Raw genomic sequence first — 19,817 nt, 5'->3', positions numbered from 1 at the left:
TTTCGGCACGCTCCTATTAATGGAAAAACATCCCCTAAGCAAAAATTGTGCTTTTGTGAAAACATGTTAAGCCAGCACGTGTTAAATGAGTGATTACTGTGTACGGGGCACACAAACCTACCCTCAAACCTACCCTCGGGCACTGCAGTTACTGGGGCAGGGGCTCCCTATGGTCTCGGTCCCCGTTTTTGTGGAGCACCCACCAATGGTCCACACTGGACAATAATGTCACAACCTGTAAGGACAACGGAGCGGCCAGGCTGGGTCTGACAAAAGCTCTGCCCCGCCCCGTGTTCTGTCGGCCGCAGCGGCCGATGCCCGGTGTTCCAGAGCAGGGAACACAACTGGAAGTTATATGAGGGGAGAGGGGCGCAGAGATCCCGCTTCCTCCACAGGTCTGATTTGGAGCCATCTATGTGCGTAAGAGCAAGAAGCTTAATTTCCCTCTCCCCACACATCACGCACAACCTGTCTCTGTGTGTGTGTCTGTATACAGTATTTGTAGTAGGCACGTGGGTACCATAAAACTGCTTTTATGTGATTCTATCCCTTACGAAGGTCCCAGCCCAGGCTGCCTGGTACAAGCAACACTAAATTCTGTGCCCTCGTCTGGGCCATGCTCCCCTTCAAGTTCTGTCCGGATGGCCTCCCAGACCGCAGGACACAGAGACTGACAGACAGACAGGGAGACAGACAGAGACGGGCTCCTTTCTCCCCCTCGTGCCTGTGCCCCACAGCTGTCCACACTCTGCAATTTCTAACCGATGCCTTCTTCCTTTCGCTCCCCGCCCCTCAGTTTTTGCTTTGCCTCGCAGCACAGCTGGGGCACTGTGGTATTGTGCAGCGCAGAGATAGACCGCCTGGTCCCGCAGCTCCGCAGTCCGGATCCTGAGGGGGAACCTGTTGTTGGAGCTGTCATCTGTCCCTTCGAAGCGACCCTGGAAGTCTGCCCCATACAGGCCCCCTTCTTTGTAAATCCAGGTGAGGGAGCCAGACTGCCCCTTCCTGTACCAGTACATGTAGTAGCTGCTCATGTCCCCTCCCTTCATGCTGCAGGGGAAGGTCACTTCTTCTCCCTCCCGCGCTGCGAGGTCCTGTGAGCCTTGGTCCAGCACCACATCGCTCCGGGCTGCTGGCGAGAGGATACACCAAGGCAAAAACAGAAATAAAAACACAGGGAAAAGAACAAGGGGACGGGGCGAGGAGAGGGGAGGAGGAGGCAGATACGCGAACTGAAAGTATCCGGCAGGGCCAGAACGAGTCTGTGTATCTCCGAGCCTGGATAGAATGTTACAGCTTCAGTGCCAGCTAAAGGGGGAGAAACGAGAAAATAAACAGACAGCAGAAAAGAATAGAAGTCAACATGGAAAACACAAAATCCTAAAAGAAACCCAACCTCAACAGAGAAGAACCTAAACAGAGACAAAACAAAAACACTCAGACACAGAAACACTCAGACACAGAGACCTGAAAATCAACTGAAGCTCCGAAAAATCTCAATCCCAAATACCATCTGAAGAGAAACACGAACAAAGGCCTCTGATAGAGACGCCAATATTAAGGACCCATGCGCAGAAAAACAAACAGAAAAGAAAATAAGAACACAATGACAGGAATCCCTCATTGCGATACATAGATCCCAAGTGAGAAAACACCCCTCCCCTCGCAAATATAGTATGGGGGGGGGGAGATTTTGGAACCCGGAAAAACAAAGGAAAAACGGGGAGATGATGAAATAGAAAGTGATGCCCCGAAAACTCGAAAAGCGGAGACGCCACAGAAGCTGCAGAAACACAGAGAACACAAGACGCTCGGACACCGTCCATTCACAGCCCGAGTCCCGGGAACCAAAGGGAGAGGAGAGAACCTCAGAACAACCCCAGCCGCGGGGAGCGAGGGCAGGCGCGGGACTCTGGGCTGGGGGTTTATTTACTTCTGCAGAGGTTGCCGAGAAGCAGCAGAAGGCAGCAGCCGCGGATCATCTCGGCGAGGACACGAACCACCCGGTGGTTTCCAGTCTGTCCCTGCGGAATGCAAAGCTTTCAGTGCTCACAGGGCGTGGCAAGGGGGCGGGGTTAAGAAACCTTTGTTCTTTTTCACTGTTGCTGCGCTAGGCGGCGATTTGTGCGGCTCTGCCGCCACCTAGTGGCGCAGGGGGAAGCGGCGCTCCCGCGGCTCAGGTTTTTGTACCAGCGCCGCTAGGTTTCCTCTCGCTGTGCTTCTCTGGCACAGCGGTAGCGGGCGGTGTCGTCGGGCGTCAGGCCGGACAGTTGCAGGAACAGGAGGCTGTTGGGGTTGTCCCTGGAGATGGTGAATCGGCCGCTCATTTTATCGTTGTAGCGTATGGTAGCCCCACTACCGCTGATTAAAGCGACCCACTCCAGCCCCTGCCCGGGGGCCTGGCGGTACCAATACATGTTGTAGCTGCTGAAGGTGAAGCCGGAGCCTTTGCAGGAGAGGCGCAGAGAGTCTCCGGCCTTCGTCACGCCCCCTCCGGACTCCACCAGCTGCACCTGGGCCCGGGCCCGTGGGGACACAGACAGGTTAGAAACGGGGGCACGAACCGAACCGAACGCGACATTCGCTCGTCGCTGCCACAGACTCGGGGGGAAGCGAACCTGCCAGCGCCGCCGCCGTGACAGTGAGCAGGAGCCGGAGCCGCATTGTGGCTGGTGTCGGAGTTGAAAGGTCTCCGTGCGAGTGGCTGGTGCCCGCCCGACACAGGCAGTGGGGTGAGGGGGAAAGGGAGAGGGTTGGACTCTTGTTCTCAAGGGCAGGCTGGGCAGGGAGGGATTGACACGGGAAGCTGTCACCCTCATTTACATATTCCCCTGTATAAACCGTGCGCGCCTCTGTCCTTGGGCACTGGAGCGACTGGGCTGGGGGCGTTGCGGGGGCTGGGTCCGAGTGGGCCTAGGAATCATGGAAAGGCTTGTCCGGACGCCAGAAATCCCCAGTCGTCCACTGGGACCTCAAAGCAAAATCGTAGCAGCGACTGGGACTTCACTGCAATCAACCAAAATGTTAACAGGCAGCAGGGTCGAAACACACAAAAGGAAGTTTTTCTGCACGCAGCACACAGCCAACCTGTGGAACGCCTCGCCGGAGGATGTTGTGAAGACCAGAAAGTTAACAGGGGTCAAAAAAGATCTAGATACGTTCATGGATCAAAGGTCCATCAATGACTATTAGCCAGGATTGACAGGGGTGCTTTCTCTGGCCTCTGTTTCTGAGACTGGGAATGCCTGACAAGGGAGGGATCACTTGAGATTTCCCTGTTCCCTTCACTCCCTCTAGGGTGCCAGGTATTGGCCACTGTGGGCAGACAGGACGCTGGGCTGGCTGGACCTTTCCGCTGACCCAGCCTCGCCGTTCTCATATTCTATGTGCGTTTAGAGGACGCTGGTTCGTTCTCCAAAGGAGCTCACTATTCTAGGCTACAGAACAAGGCAAATGCGGGTTTCAGTGTCTTGCCTCCAATTTCAACACGATTTCCGCAGCTGACTCCCCTAGTGCCCTTGAGAATCCCGCCACGGTCACTTCCCTTTCGGCAGCACCCAGAGTAAGATTCCTGGGGAGAGGTTTTCTGTGGGTGTCTGAACATTTGGAAAGACTCCCTCTGCTTTGGGGCTCGGATGAATAGAGGAAACCAAGGGATTTAGGAACCCAACTCCTACTGATGGGGGGGCTTTGGGTGCCTAACTCCAATAGGCTCAACTCTCGGGTTATGTCTATACTGGCGGGTTCTTGCGCAAGGAACCGCCAGTGTAGACATAGCCCGGTGGCCTGTGATGGGGAGAAGGTGAGAAGAGCCGGACACAGCGCCGCCTCGGACACAGAGCGTTCCTGCCTTTGAACTGGCGGTACCAATACATGTATCCGTCACTGAAGCTGAAGCCGGAGGCTTTGCAGGAGAGGCGCAAAGAGTCTCCGGCCTTCGTCACGCCCCCTCCGGACTCCTCCAGCTGCACCTGGGCCCGGGCCCCTGCGGACACAGACGGGTAAGAAAGGGGGACACGAACCGAACCGAACGCGACATTCGCTCGGCGCTGCCTCAGACTCGGGGGGAAGCGAACCTGCCAGCGCCGCCGCCGTGACCACAAGAAGGGGAAAGTTCTCCGGGCGAGTGGCTGGTCCCGCCAGACACAAGGCGCTGGGAGGGGGGGAGGAGCGTTCCAAGGGGCGGGCTGGGCAGGGATTGACGCATAATGCTGTCACCCTCATTTATATATTTCCCCCTGTATAAGCGGCGCGCATCTGTCCTTGGGCACCGGAGCGACTGTAACAGGAGTGGGCCCCAGTCTCATGAAAACAGGAAGCGGGAAATCCCCCATCGCCTGCTATAGCCTCAAAGCAAAGTCTTATAGTGCCTGACTTGAACTTCAGTGCAGTCATCACAAATGTTAACAGGCATCAGGTTTAAAACTAACAAAAGGAAGTTTTTCTTCAGGGAGTGCACCGACAACCTGCGGAACTCTATGCTAGAGGATGTTGTGAAGACCAGAACAGGCATCAGAAAAGAACTCTGAGGCCTGAATTAGGTGACAGGGGAGCGGTAACGTGATGATTTCTTTTCTCTTTATGTGTGTGTTTCTGTTTAGGGTTGGCTTTTGTGTTTCAGTTTTCTGTGTTTAGGTTGTTTTTTAGGTTTTTGTCACTTCGCTTTAGTTTGGTTCTCGGATTCTTCCCCTTTCACAGGCTGGGAAGATGTTTTAAGCTCACCAAGGATGTCCCAGATAACCCAGTCTGGTCGCCTACCATAATTGCTTTTCTTGCTGCACATCAGGATGGTTTCTTTCTGTGCCTTCAATAAGGCTTCCTTAAAATACTGCCAGCTCTCCTGGACTCCTTTCCCTTTCATGTTAGCATCCCAGGGAATCCTGCCCAACAGTTTTCTGAGGGAGTCAAAGTCTGCTTTTCTGAAGTCCAGGGTGTGTATTTTGCTGCTCTCCTTTCTTCCTTTGGTGAGGATCCTGAAATCTACCATCTCATGATCACTGCTTCCCAGGTTGTCACCCACCTCTGCGCCCCCTACTACTTCCTCCCTGTTTGTGAGCAGCAGGTCAAGCTGTGCATGGCCCCTGGTTGGTTACTTCAGCACTTGTACCAAGAAGTTATCCCCAAAATTTTCCATAAACTTCCTGGATTGTCTGTGTACTGCCATATTGGTGTCCCAACAAATGTTAGGGTGATTAAAGTCCCTCACGAGAACCAGGGCCTGCGAGCTGGAAGCTTCTCTCAGTTGTCTGAAGAAAGCCTCATCTACCTCATCCATCTGATCCGGTGGTTTATAGCAGACACCAACCACACAGGCAGCTAAGGGATTTGGGAGCCCAATCACTACTAAGTTCACACTGCTGCTGGGGGCCTAAGACCCATAGGCTGAAATCTCTGTAGCCTGCGAGTTGCAGAAGGTCAGAGGAGCGGGTCACAAGGGCTCCTCCTGGCCGTGGCATCGATGGGAATGTCTCTGTAATAATGTCATATTTCTAACCTGGGAGAACATCGGAGCGGCCAAGCTGCATCAGGCCAAAGGTCCGTCCGTCCCCGTGTCCCGTCTGTCGGCAGCGGCCAATGCCCGGTGCCCCAGAGTGATGGAAGACGATGGGGAATTATATGGGGCGAGTGGGGCGCAGAGATCCCGCTCCCTGCACAGACTTGGCTTGGCGCCATGTATGTGCTGTAGGGCAAAAAGCTTAAGTTCTCTCTCCGCACGTCAAGCACAACCCGTCTGTCTGTCTGTCTGTAGTATGCGCAGTACCACGTCTGGAGCCATAACACTGCTTTCAGTTGATTATATTCCTTGGGAAGGTCCGAGCCCAGGCCGCCTGGCACAAGCAGCACTAAATTCTGTGCCATAGTCTAGGAGATGTTTCCCTTCCACTTCCGTCCGGATGGCTTTCCGGAGAGCTGCACCCACAGACAGACAAACAGGCCCCTCCCCCACCCCCTGTGCCCCACAGCCGTCCATACTCGGCAGTTTCTAAGCGTCGCCTTCTTCCTTCCGCCCCCTTCCCTCCCCGCCCGCGCCCTGTCAGTTTTTGCTCTGCCTCGCAGCACAGCTGGGGCACCGTGTGACCCTGGCAGCGCAGAAATAGACCGCCCGGTCCCGCAGCTCCGCAGTCCGGATCCTGAGGGGGAACCTGTTGTTGGAGCTGTCATCTGTCCCTACGAAGCGGCCCCGGAAACCTGCCCCATACTCGCCCCCTTGTCGGTAAATCCAGGTGAGGGGGCCCGATTGCTCCTTCCTGTACCAGTACATCCAGTAGCTGCTCATGCGTCCTCCCTTCATGCTACAGGGGAAGGTCACCACTTCTCCCTCCCGCACTGCGAGGTCCTGTGAGCCTTGGTCCAGCAGCACATCGCTCCGGGCCGCTGGGGAGAGGATACCACAAAGCAAAAACAGAAATAAACACACAAGTAAAGAAGCAAAGGGGAGGAGGGAGGTGAACTAGTCCGAACTGTTTTGTGTATTTGTGGGCCTGGAGAAAATGTAACCGCCTCACAGCCAGCTAAATGGGGAGAAATGGAGAGAGAGCTGAAAACACAAAAACCTTAAAAAAGCCCTCAACCTAAATAGAGAGCTCATAAAATCCCCGAAACTAACCTAAACAGACGCCATACAAAAATACTCACACACAAACCCCGGAAAACCATCTGAAGCGCACAAAAAAGCAGCGCAACACAAACTAAAACAAAGGCCTCTGACAGAGAAGCTAATCTTAAGGATTCCCCCCCCCTAAAAAAAAGAAACCAAGGATAATAAAAACACAAAGTCAGGACACCCTCAATGCAATGTTGTCACCGACCGAGAAAACACACCTCCCCAAATAATCAAAAAGCAAAAACAAGAACCCAGAAAAACAAAGGAAAAACGGGGGGGGGGGGGAATGAAATGAAATGAAATGAAAAAGTCCTGCCTAGAAAACAGAAGGAGCCCAGACGCACAAAATCTGCATGAACACAGAAAACACAAGACACTCGGACACCGACAATTCACAGCCCGAGCCCCGGGAAGCAAAGGCAGAGGAGCAAACCCCAGAACAACCCAGCCGCGGGGAGCGAGGGCAGGCGCGGGGCTCTGGGCTGGGGGGTTTATTCACTTCTGCAGAGGTTGCTGAGCAGCAGCAGAAGGCAGCAGCCGCGGATCATCTCGGCGAGGACACAAAATGCCCGGAGCTTCTCACTCGTCCCCTGTGTAATGAAGAGCTTTCGGCCACGCGCACAGGGGAGCGCGCTCAGCCGTTTGCTGCCTGGGTAGGCAGCCCACGGTGGGGGAGGGGCAGAGGAGCCTCTCCCGGAGCCCTGCCGCCACAGACTAGGCTCCCCGGAACCAGGCAGCTCCGCCCCCTCATGCGAGTTGCCCTCCGCAACGGCACAAGGCAGCCGAAGGGTTGGGAAGCAAAAGAAACGCGGCGGCGCAGCTTCCCGCCCAGCGCTGGGCTCTGTCACTGGCGCAAATCCAAAAGCTTGCGCCGCAATTTTCAGTCCCACGGCGCACAGAGCTGGAGAAATGGGCGGGGTTAAAATGTTCCCAGTTTCTCACTGTTGCGCCCCGAGGCGGCGCTTTGTGCGGCTCTGCAGCCCCCTAGTGGCGCAGGGGAAAGCGGCGCCCCTTCCGCTCCGGTTTTTGTTCCAGCGCCCCTAGGTTTTCTCTTGCTGTGGGCGGCGCAGTGGTAGCTGGCGGAGTCCTCGAGTTTAAGGCCCGACATTTGCAGGTACAGGAGGCTGTTGGGGTTGTCCCTGGAGATGGTGAATCGGCCTCTGACGACGTTCGCGTATTGCGTGTTGCTCCCACTTCCACTGCTGATACGGGCCACCCACTCCAGCCCCTTCCCGGGCGCCTGGCGGTACCAATACATCCAGTAGCTGCTGAAGTCAAACCCGGAGCCTTTGCAGGAGAGGCGCAGAGAGTCTCCGGCCTTCGTCACGCCCCCTCCGGACTCCACCAGCTGCACCTGGGCCCGGACCCCTGCGGACACAAACGGGTTAAAAACGGGGGCACGAACCGAACGCGATATTCGCTCGGCGCTGCCTCAGACTCGGGGGGAACCGAACCTGCCAGCGCCGCCGCCGTGACCGTGAGAAGGAGCCGGAGCCGCATTGTCGCTGGTGCCGGAGGGAAAAGGTCTCCGGGCGAGTGACTGGTGCCCACCCGACACCGGGCGTTGGGTGGGGGCGGTTCCAGGGGCGGGCTGGGCAGGGGGGGATTGACACCGGAAGCTGTCACCGTAATTCCAGAGAGCGCGCACAAGTTCTCTGTCTGGGTAGGCGGAGCTCCCAATGCGCCCGGGTGGGACCCGCCAGCTTTTGGTGGCCACTTCGCGCGGGGTCACAGAGGAGCAGCCCCAGAGCCCTGCAACTAGACACGGGGCGCCGCGAGACCAGAGAGCTCCGCCCCCTCTGGAGAGGTGCGGGAAAGGGGATATAAAGCGTCCCAGCTCCCCGCTGGGCGCTGCCACTGGAGCTCGGCAAAGCGCTTGTAAAATATTTTATTCCGTTTCTGATTATTTTGCGCGCGCTGCGCTTGCGTCCTGGAGGCTTGTGCTGTGCGTTGGCACGGTGCGTGTTTGCGCAGGTTCCTTTCTCCCTCTCTTTGTGCGGGTGTTTTCGGTATTTCTCCCCTTTCCTGTTCATCTTAAAAATCTCGGGGACAAACGCTTCCCTCCTGCTCTAAACGGGGCCTTGAAGTGTCCCAGCCAGCGGCCCCCCAAGAGTGAGGAAGGGAGGCAGCGCTAAGGGGAGCTCTCTGCAGATCGAAACCTTGCGCTTTCCGCGAACAAAAGTTCGTTCAAAAGAAGGTTTTACCTGAGCCACCTTGTCAGAGGATTACATAGCTGGAAAGAGACAGAGACAGACACAGACACAGGGGTGGCCTCTCCCAGCAGTTGAGGAGAAGGTGCAATAGCAAAAGGGGGAGATTGTTTTGTTGTACTGAGTGAAGAGCATCCCCTTGTGGCCATATATATGCGTTACAGCCTGAAGCTTAAAATCCTTTATACCCTTCCCCCTCTTCTGGGGTAGACTACCGACGTGTGGACCTGTCACAACTGCTTTTAATTATGCATATCCCTTGGAAAGGTCCCAGCCTAGGCTACGTGGCATAAACAGCAGTAAATTCTGTGTCATTGTCTGGGAAATGGTCCCTTTACAGTTCTGTCCGCATGGCTTCCCAAACTGCTGCATCCACAGACAGAAAGAATGACAGACATACACGGGCCCCTCCCAATCCCCTGTCCCGGTGCCCCAGATCTTGTCAAGCTTTTCAGTTTGTAAGCTACGTCTTCTTCCTTCGCCCTCCCCGCCCGCGCCCTGTCAGTTTTTGCTCTGCCTCGCAGCACAGCTGGGGCACCGTGTGACCCTGGCAGCGCAGAGATAGACCGCCCGGTCCCGCAGCTCCACAGTCCGGATCGTGAGAGTCAACCTGTTGTTGGAGCTGTCATCTGTCCCTACGAAGCGGCCCTGGAAGCCTTCCCCATAGTCCCCGCCCTCTCGGTAAATCCAGGTGAGGGGGCCCGACTGCCCCTTCCTGTACCAGTACATCCAGTAGCTGCTCATGCGCCCTCCCTTCATGCTGCAGGGGAAGGTCACTTCTTCTCCCTCCCGCACTGCGAGGTCCTGGGGGCTTTGGTCCAGGATCACATCGCTCCGGGCTGCTGGCGAGAGGATACAACAAAGGAAAAACTAGTCTGAGTATCTGAATACCTGGAGAGAATGTCATAGCTCCAAAGCCCGACAAAGGGGAAGAAACCAGGAACCCGAGAACCAAACTAAAGAGAAACGACAAAAACAAAACAAAAACCTCTAAAGACAGAAAAGACAAAAATACGCAATCACAAAAACCCGGGAACCAAAAGGCAGAGGAGCAAACCCCAGAACAACCCAGCCGCGGGCAGCGAGGGCAGGCGCGGGGCTCTGGGCTGGGGGGTTTATTTACTTCTGCAGAGGTTGCCGAGAAGCAGCAGAAGGCAGCAGCCCCGGATCATCTCAGCGAGGACACGAATCGCCCGGCGCTTTTCAGTCTTCCCTTGTGTAATGCAAAGCGTTCGGCCACGCGCACACGGGAGCGCGCGCACCAGAGCGAATGCGCGTTCCATTTCTGGGTAGGTGCAGCTCCAAACGCGTGCGAGTGGGACCCGCCAGCCTTTGCTGGCCGCAGGGTTACAGAGGGAGTCTAAAGGAATTAGTTACCTACATCCCCCTGAAATTCATCCTGAAATGTATGTTACTGCAACTGCTGTTTTGATCCTGAAACATATTTTTACAGACTATGGTACGTTTTGAGAGAGGAAAGAAACTTCCTTTCTTTCTTTCTTTCTTTCTTTCTTTCTTTCTTTCTTTCTTTCTTTCTTTCTTTCTTTCTTTCTTTCTTTCCGTCTAAGGAGAGGTTTTCTTGTCTTTCCCTTTATTGTGTGGGCTTTCAGATGTTGGTGTGTGTGAATCTATTCTGTTTCTGTTCATATTTTTGTATGTTGCGGTTACGTTCTTGTTTTCTGAGCTTTTGGATTTTTCCTCTATTTGTTTTCTTGTTCTCTGTATTCTCTTTGTTGCTTCCGTCTTTTCTTTTCGTTGTAATAGTCTTAGTGGCAAACTTTTCTCTCTCTTGCTTTAAACACTGTACAGATTCCAATAACAACTCCCTTTCGATTTAGTTTTAAATAGGGAAAACCCCAACGCGCCGACACACTCGCTGCTGGAAGCTCCATCCACGGAGTGCAGTGCATCCCACTTCTGACACCAGTGTGACAGCGTGTTGGGGTTTTCCCGTCTCCTGCACCCCCGTAGCGGCAGGGACAGACTCCACCAGCCAGTAGAACAGAGGGAGTTTATTGCTTCTCCGGGATACAGCACAGCACAGCACAGATGTCATCTGGTTATAGGAACTGGGGCTAGGAGGCTTCAGTGATCCCCCTTGAAATGGGGGGTGGCTGGGTCCTAGAACCCCAGCCCCTCTCCCTAGCTCCTTGTCCCCTGCTTCCCAGACAGAAACCTAACTAACTTACTTCCAGCCCTGCCCCCAGCCAGGCCTCCATTCCCCTTCTTCCCATTGTTCTGCTCCCTGGGAGATAACTCGTCAGACAGGTTTGGAGCCCCCTTGCATAATGCCCCCTGCTGGGCCGTGCTGCAGCCAGCAGCCAGTGGAGGTCACTCACAACCCACTGCCCAGCATAGCAACCAGCAAGGTACCCGCCCCCACTACGAGACATAAGGCATTACAGGGTTTGGTGTTTTTTCAGTGTCAAAGAGTTTTTCAGGACAAATACACGGGTGTCCCAACGCACTTTGAAAGTGGGTTACAACAAAGCATCTTTATCCTGGAATAAGGGTGCCCACGCATTGATATTTCAGGCATTTCTAATGCACTTTAAATGCACACCCTCCCTTAATCCGCATTCATTTCCCCGTGTAGACAAGACAGAGTTTCGCACTGGTTCTGAGTGCTGGATCTTTGTATTTTGCTGGGGGAGGGATTTTGTAAAGCAAGCCCTATGGTTTGCCTCGCGGTGTCCCTCAACACACAGTAATAGGTGGCGGAGTCCGACAGCTGAACCGACGTTATGTCCAAAGGGAAAACCCTGCTGGTTTTATTAATCCTGGCTGCGAAGCGGTTCCTGAACCTCGCTCCCAAATCCTGTGGCCTGGAGCCCTCGTGCAGGATGAACTGTGGGGATCCTTGGGGCTCCTGCCTGTACCACAGCAGCGTCGGGAAGCCGGAATCGTAGCTGCACTCCAGGGTCACATTCCCCCCTTCCTTCACCTTGGTTTCTCCCGCCGGCTGGCTGACCGACTGCGCTTGGGAGAGCCCTGTAAACACAGCCAAGGAACAGAGGAGTCAGCGCCGGCCCTTCCCCCCAGTACGCGCGGGTCTGGCTCGTGACAACAACCGTCCCGCAAGGAGAGAAAGAGAAGCCGGAATCGAGCCTCGTGGGGCGCAGACACTCACCGGGCCAGCTCAGGGCGAGGGTGAGGACCAGGAGCAGCGCGGACATGCTGAGCCCCCGCGTGTGTGTCTCGCTGCCCTGTGGTGTGTGAACCTCGCGCCGGAAATTGGTGCTTTGCCCTCTGCGGATGGAAGGTGGCTCCTCCCTGCGGCCTGAGTCAAAGCTCCCTGGACCGGGCTGGCCTCTTGCGCCCACGTAGCGGGGCTTGGGGTGAGGCCGCCCCGGATGGAGAGGGGGGGAGACAGGAAAACATCGCGCCGCTGACTCCAACTTCTGTGTCCTCCCGGGGGTCTCTGGAGCGAGTCTCCTTCACAGGCAGTTCTTGTAGGGCGGGCCAGTGCAGGGGGAGCGCCGTGCCTTGCAGGGCGCAGTAGTAGACCGCCCGGTCCCCCGGCTCTAAAGCGCGAATGGTCAGAAGGCTGGAGCGGTTGGCGCGGTCCACGTAGACCCCGAAGCGCCCCGACTTCTGCTCCCCGCGGTAGCTGTGGCCGAGGTAGGTCAGTGCCCTGCCGGCCTCGCGGCGGTACCAGTAAACGGAGTCGTAAATCCCATCGGCAACATCATGCGCGCATGGGATCGTAGCATCCGAGCCCTGCGCCCCACTCTGGCCGGGGGGCTGGGTGATTTCGGACAGGCAGGTACCACCTGGGTGGGGGAGAGAGAGGGAAGAAGAAGACAGAGGACAGGAGGGAGGGAGAGAAGGAGGGAGGGACGGAGAGAGGAAGGAAGAAGGGGGAGGGAAGGAAGGAGACAGGAGGAAAGAGGGACCGAGACAGACAGGGAAGGGAGGAGGGAGAGACAGGGAAGGGTTGGGGGGGGGGGGAGAGAAAGTGTTACATGGAGCAATAGACAGTCAATGTGGGCGAAAGACGCGTAGCGCAACAGGAGCGATCGGTCGATGAGCTTGCAGGGTGGAGGACAAAGCGAGCCTTGAACCCAGGCACAAGACACTGGCTTTGATTTCGAGACCTGCTCCTAACCCACCTGCTGCCGGTCAGCACTGCCGCTAAGCGGGAACAGCCGGCAGCTAAAGGATTTAGACACCCAGTTCCCATTAAGAACAGCAGGAATGTGGCCCTTGGCAGCTCTCAGTTCTGCTCTTCCCGCATCTCTCTGTAACGCCGGGGAAATAGCTTGTCTGTATCTATTGCGGGCCGGGACAGCCTCTCTCTGCAACCCAACCTACCCGGCTCCGGGCAGAGACAACGGGGCCCGAAAACAGGCCGTGCGCGGGGTTACTCACACAGCAGAGGCAGGAAAAGCCACCTGCGCCCCGCCATGGCGCCCCGCCGCCTCCTCGCGCGCTGGCGGCAGGGAGATAACCCGAGCGAACAGCCCCTCCCCGCCTCTCCCCTTATCTGCCAAGGGCGCCTGGCAGCTCAGCTGCGAAGGCAGGAAGTAGGGGAGGGGGGAAGGGGACAGTCAAAGAAGGGAGGCATTTGAGCACATCACAAGCCGTTGCTGATCTAAGGGCCCCGCCATCCTCTGCAGCCGGAGGGCGGCTGGGCTGCCGCAGGCGGCTGCTTGGTGGTCACGTGTATTGCGATTATATCAGTGGACAGCCTCAAAGGTAGGGAGACAAGCCCCATGACGTGAGAGGGAATGAAACATTTCAGTGCGTTTGCTAGATCTGGCTGCGAGGCTCCAGTTCTGAGACAATGCGAAGAGGAAGAGGAAGGAAAAGAACAAATCTCTACCTTTATTTGGTGGGATAACACACACGTGATAACAAGAGACATTTAGTCCAACAAAAACGATTGGGCTCCCCATAGCAGAAATACGGTAAAATGAGAGCCATTGACTGTCTGGCTCGTTGGTCTAGGGGTATGATTCTCGCTTCGGGTGTGAGAGGTCCTGGGTTCAAGTCCCAGAGGAGCCCAAACATTTACTGTTCTCTACCTCCCACGGCCTTGCATGAGGTAGGGGAGAGTTTTGTAGGGGAGGCACTTCATAAATTATCCTGCGTGGTCTTGGGCTGGCTCAGGCTAGTAAGGACTTGGCTTCTCTTGGTGCCCCGCCGATCCCATTATTCCAGAGGTTTGGCAGGAGTAACAGAAATCGATGGGAGGGGTTCTCCCAAAGACCTCCCACAGTGGGATCAGCGCGGAAATGTCAACCCCAGTTAGGTTAGTCTTGCAGCTGTAGTTGCGTATCTCCACGTTGGCTTTCGCCCTAGTGTAGAGCTGGCTTTAGAGTCAGTCTCAGCGCCTGCCCAAGGAGAAAAGGAGACCGGAAGCCACCTTTTCTGAGCAGCGGCGGGGAAGGGGCGTCCCATGGAGAGGGCCAAGTTTCCCTGAGAAAAGGCAGAAGTCAAGAAGGCAGATTCTATCCGCAGGTTGCGCCACTGGAAACGTGTTAATAACATCTACCCCAGTGAGCTAAATATAATCAGGCACTGAAGACATAAAAGTGAAGAAGAAAATATGATAGATAGATAGATAGATTAGATAGATATAGAGGGGGTGTGTGGAGAGAGAGAGAGAGAGAGAGAGAGAGAGATAGGGGATAGATTTTATTTCCATTCCTTTAACTCCTTAAATGTCATTGCATTGCACAAATTGCTCCTTTTTTCTCACAATACAGTATCTTCCAACACCAGGTGAGAGGAATAATTCACAAGAATATGCACAGAGAATGGAGATCGAAATTATGACAAATCAAAATATCCTTCATATCAATATGGCTTACTTCATCTTTTTTGGAGGGGGAAGGAGGAAAGGGAGAAAGAAGACGGTGAGCTCTGTTTATGCTTAAACTTACGTTATCCTGACAAGAGAGCTTCTCAATTCAACACCAGCATCAGAGCCAAAGAGCAGCAACCAATAAGATCCCAGAGAGAGGCATTTAAGCATCAAACGATCAGAGAAGGAGGCAGTTCTGAACGTAGGTAGTGTTGTTATGAAGATTCGTAGCAAGGTGGCGCTGTTGCATAAATTTCTTCTTTCCTGGTCTTCTCATTCATTCATTATATGAGTCTATTTTGAAATAGCTTATTTGTAATTTGGCAGTGTTTACACAGTGCCAAATTTTGAAATAAAGCACTATTTCAAGCCATCCCTTACTCCTCCTAAGAGGGAGGGCTAGACAGTGGAGGGAGGGAGGGAGGGAGGTTCAGGATACTGGCTGTATCCTGAAAAAACCAGCCCTGTCCAGGGAAAGAGTTTGCTCTTCCACTTTTTTTCAGAAGAACAAATGCGCTCTTTGGCTATGTCTACACAGCAAGGTTTTTACGCAAAAACCTACAAAGCATCCACACCTCAAATGCATTTTTGCACAAGTAAAACAGCAGTAAAACGGCAGAACAGAGGGCTTTTGCTGGTGTAGGTAAACCTCCTTCTATGAGGCATAACTACCTTTTGCTACAGCTATTGCAAAAACTCAAGCATGGACACTCCTGAGGGTTTTTTTGTGCAAGAGCATCCATGTAGTGTGCTACATGGATGCTCTCTTGCACGAAAGTGCATAGCTTTTGCAATGTGCTTTGAGGTGTGGGTGTGTTTTTGCACAAGACATTTTTGTGTAAGAACTCCTCTGCAAAAGCCTTCTTTCCCAAAAACCGTGCAGTGTAAATGTAGCCTTGGAAGCCCCTGTATTCCTCAAGGAAGAAAGGGGGTTTTGAAAGAGGTTATTTTTCTGACATTTGGCCTAGTCTAGTCAGGACAAATGTCGGAAAAATCTCTTCTGACAAACTAATCCAAAAAGGTTCAAAAAATGCAGAGCACATTTTGTGTACCTTTTTTGGGCAAAAACTTGTAGTCTAAGCCTAAAAATGAGGTTTACAGGGATGCCAAAATAGCGCATCTGTTACATTTCAAAATAGCGGGCGGATGAGTTCAAAGGACACCGTGAAACTATTTTGGGATATATCTGGTATCCAGAAATAACTTTGCTGTGCAGACATATCCAAATGACTGGAATGTGCCCTTCGATTTTGGATTTAAATTTAGGGTTCGGGTACAGAGTTAGCTTTAGGATTATGGTTTCCAGAAGGTGCTTTATAGTTTGTGACTATCGCAGACTGGCCACCGATCATCTAAATCTACCACGCCCACGCAGAAATAGACACTTTTCATTTCAATAATTGAAGGTCAAGATTGCAACAGACCTTTTTTGTTAAAGGTGTTTTTACTCCAGGTTTTCTTTTCAGTGCAAACTGTCCTGGCGTATGACAATAAAACAAAATTCTGGGATCATAACAGACTAACATCACGCCCATTTTATGACTCAACGTTGATACTACAAACATTTGGTTTGACGAAGGAGGGTTAGTTTGGCACCAGCGCCTTGCCAGCAAAGGAGCAAATTGTTACAGTCCAACAATTCTCCCCGGGTTCGCTGTTTCCGGCCTCATCCTGCCGAGTTTCCCCTGCATCAAAGAAGGGAAAGTTTTTGCGCGGCGCTGCTACGCGGCTCAGTCACTGTGCGCGCTGCAGGGCGCAGAAATACACCGCGGTGTCCGCCAGCTCCAGCGCAGTGATGGTTAACGCTGTGGAGTTCTCATCCGCCTGTGATTCGAACCTGCCCTTGGCGAACTCTGCCGTGTCGCTGAGCTGGCTGAAGGACCTGGCTTCTCGCCAGAGCAGGTACTGCGGGGCCCGGTCCGGGTGCTGCCGGTACCAGTAGAGATAGACCCCGCCAGTATAGTCCGTGCGGTACCGGCAGGAGAGTGTCACCGAGGCTCCTTCTACTCCAGGCACTTGGAGTTCGCGGGGCTCGATCGAGTCCCCCAGCCCAGCCCCTGCAAGAAGAGAGTCTCGGGTAAGGACAGATCCCAGCTGCGCCTGGCTCTGGGCGCGGAGCGAGGCGCACTGAGGGGAGAAAGGAACCTGCGGATCGAGGCTGCTCGCTGGAAAGGGAATCGGACCCGGTTGGGTTTAGAAGTTGGGGCAGGGCTCGGGTTCACGGCTCAGGTCGCAATTCGCGCTCGGCGCTGGGAGGAGGATTAGGGGTCGGGGGCAGAGTGAAGGTGAGTAGGAGGGTGAGGAAAAGAACGAGCCTCAGGGGCCATTGCAGCCTGACCCCGAACAGCCCAAAGCTCCCGCCGCGCTCACCCAGGAGATGGAACAGCCAAAGGGTGAGCGCCCAGCGCGTCCGCATGGTGTCCCCGCCGCCACCAGCTCTGAGCCTCTCGGAGCCGGCTGCGAAGCGTGACCTAAACGCCACGTCTCTGCAGGAAGCTACAGCGGAGGGAAGTTGTTCGAGGCTAGCGGAGAGGCGGCGCGGGGGGAGTGACTCCGCACAGGTTCCGGAAACAGGCTGGATTCGGGTAAATCTGGGCTGGGCTTGTAGGAAGAGGTTTGCGATGGAGGCTCTGGTCTGGGGGAAGGGAAGGGGAGTGTTTCAATTTCCACCGTCCTCCCTGACTTCTGCTCGTTGGGTTCCCCGGCTGTGACATGCGATCTCCGTGCCCCACACGCGAGGCGTTAATACAGCCGCACTGAGCCCCTGGACAATGGTTTTGCGTTTCGGGACAGGACGCGGAAACGTCTCTCGGGACTTAGAGCTGAGTTTTCCCAAAGATAATAATGAAAAAAGTGTCCGTCCCATTTCTGGGAAGAATTGTGCACTAGGGCACCTCTCTTCCTGTGCCCTCTTCTTCAGCCCTCAGAATACCTTCACGGTGTCCCTTATCTGGCCTTCCTAATTGGGCAGGAAGTGTTGTCGCTCCCTGGGTGGGCGGGGCTCAAATCCACAATCCTAGGATCCCTTGCTCAATGCCCCTTTCCCTTGGACAATCCAGAACCCACCCCACCTCGCTGCCTTGAGGGCCTCCCTTATCCTGCCTTCCTAATGAGGCAACCCTCCACTAGGACCGGTGGGGCAGGCCAAGGTAGTCTGGTTACATCCTATGGCAGCCTTTGCTATTGCTCTCAACAGGAGTCTGGCTCCATTGCTGCTTCTGAAGGGGCAAGAAGTTCCCTATAGGGAAGTGAATGCGTAACTGGTTGGCTGGTGGAGGCTGGAGCAGCTCCCTCCCTTCTGTGAGCAAGGGGCTGCTCCAGCCCTGTGAGTGGCCCACCAGAATCTGCTCCAGAGAAGACACTGAAGCAGTCCATGGCTCATTGGCCCACCACGGACCGAGGCTTCTCCAGGTTGGCTAGTGCAGGCCGATGTGTATTTACACTTTTCACCGGCAGGGGGCTCCTTTGCCATTACTTTAGCTCACACCCCGCACAAAGCCGGTTCCTTTCACCGTCTGTTATGTTAACACAAAGGATCTAATGGTCTCCTTGTACAAAAATCGGTCAGAACTGAGTTTTTTCTCTTAAATGTGGATAGCCATATGTCTCAATCAGAGTCAAAACTGTAGGTCTTTCACACAGCACTCGCCTATACCACCCTATGGAACTGTATATTTCCCCCCACGTTTTGCCACGTTTCACTGAAAATTACTATTTTAATACCATTATTTTATGTATCCATTTGTACTCATGTTGTTTTCCTGTACCAGGAAGTAAGGATATTTCTTCCTTTCGTTCTTTCTTTCTTGGAATAAACAGAAAAGGGAATAATTAAATCCCCCATTCTGGTCTTCAAAACATCCTCTGGCAAGGAGTTCCACGGGTTGTCCGTGACCGTTGTGTGAAGAGATCCTGCCTTTTGTTTCTTTTAAACCCGTGGCTTATTAATTTCGTGGGGAGGCCTCTAGTTCTTGCCTGATGAAAAGGACTAAATAAAGCTTCTTTTTTTTTACTTTCTCCACACCAGACATGGTTTTATAGGCCTCTTTCCTGTCCCTCCTCCTTAGTCAAGTCTTGTCCAGACTGAAAACTCCGTTTTCTTATTTTCTCTTCATAATTCATCGACTTGGTGCGACCAGGAAGGAGGCATCCCACAGCAGAAACCGTCGGGGGGAGGAGAGAGAAGGCGGGTTTTTGCGCGGCGCTGCTACGCGACTCAGTCACTGTGCGCGCTGCAGGGCGCAGAAATACACCGCGGTGTCCGCCAGCTCCAGCTCAGTGATGGTTAACGCTGTGGCGTTGTCATCTGCCTGGGACGCGAATCTGCTCTGGGCGAACCCCGCCGTGTCGCTGAGCTGGCTGTAGGTCCTGGCTCCTCGCCAGAGCAGGTACTGCGGGGCCCCGTTCGGGTACTGCCGGTACCAGTAGAGATACACGTAGCTATCGCTGGTGGTGTAGTCGCAGCTGAGAGTCACAGACCCGCCAGCCGAGCCCGACACGGCGGGGACCTTGGAGCGGATCGAGTCGCCCAGCGCGGAACCTGCAACGGGACCACAGGGTGGTGAACAGATGAGGTAAATTGCCCAGTCGGGCGCCCCTCTTTCCCCTGCTCGGTACCCGCCTGCGCCCATCCCCTTGCAGAACCAATCTCCCCTCCCCCGACCAGCCCAGTTACCTAGCAGCTGGAACACCCAAAGGCTGAGAATGAACCGCGGCTCCATCGTCTCTTCTCAGACTAGCGAGATTCAACCTCCCCCCTGTGCGGGGCACCTGGAGGAAATTCACAGGAAGCCGAGGGAGGAGTTTGAGGGTCCCCCCCCCAGATGCAGGAAACGCGAAGGGGGGAGGAGGTTGGGCTTCAGGGACAGGGTCTGATCTAGGGTCCGAATCCGGCTGTGCCGCAGAAGGTGTGTGTATGACTAGGGTTAATCCGTTGTGCCTCAGTTTCCTTAGGTGCACAAGATAGAGGGGCGTTCTAATTTCTACGGGGCTCTTGATATTTCTTGAGGCCCCCCCCCTCTCCGGGGGTCATAGGGATGGAGAAGGCGTGTGAGTTCAATTCCCAAAAATATCTGGGGGGTAACCACAAGGAAAATGCAGCGCGGTGAGGCCCGAATCTGTGACCTTCCTTGGAAACACGCAGCAGGACCCTCGAAAGAATGAGTCTTTTACATTATTTGCCTCTTGCCTCTGC

At 54.4% G+C, this 19,817-nt stretch overlaps 1 long non-coding RNA gene, 1 other non-coding gene and 1 gene segment (V, D, J or C); 1 reads left to right on the top strand and 2 right to left on the bottom strand.

The window, feature by feature from the left end:
• Positions 1 to 11,232: 11,232 nt before the first annotated feature.
• On the bottom strand, positions 11,233 to 13,651 carry LOC149520945 (uncharacterized). The gene is made up of 3 exons (XR_016348064.1): positions 13,186 to 13,651; positions 11,945 to 12,587; positions 11,233 to 11,805 (listed from the first exon to the last, which is right to left on the bottom strand). It is a non-coding gene; the product is annotated as an uncharacterized LOC149520945 (long non-coding RNA).
• A 98-nt stretch (positions 13,652 to 13,749) lies between these two features.
• TRNAP-CGG (transfer RNA proline (anticodon CGG)) lies at positions 13,750 to 13,821 on the top strand. The gene has a single exon. It is a non-coding gene; the product is annotated as a tRNA-Pro (tRNA).
• A 2,536-nt stretch (positions 13,822 to 16,357) lies between these two features.
• On the bottom strand, positions 16,358 to 18,654 carry LOC149520944 (T cell receptor alpha variable 1-1-like). The segment is given in 2 exon segments: positions 16,358 to 16,750; positions 18,637 to 18,654. Coding segments are annotated over 2 exon segments (411 nt in total).
• Between the last annotated feature and the right edge of the window lie 1,163 nt (positions 18,655 to 19,817).

The sequence above is a fragment of the Pelodiscus sinensis genome, chromosome 30, assembly GCF_052426305.1.
Source record: "Pelodiscus sinensis isolate ZL-2025 chromosome 30, ASM5242630v1, whole genome shotgun sequence".
Lineage (NCBI taxonomy): Eukaryota > Metazoa > Chordata > Testudines > Trionychidae > Pelodiscus > Pelodiscus sinensis.
Note: the sequence above shows the minus strand (reverse complement) of the source record. Positions and strands in the feature narration are given on the sequence as shown.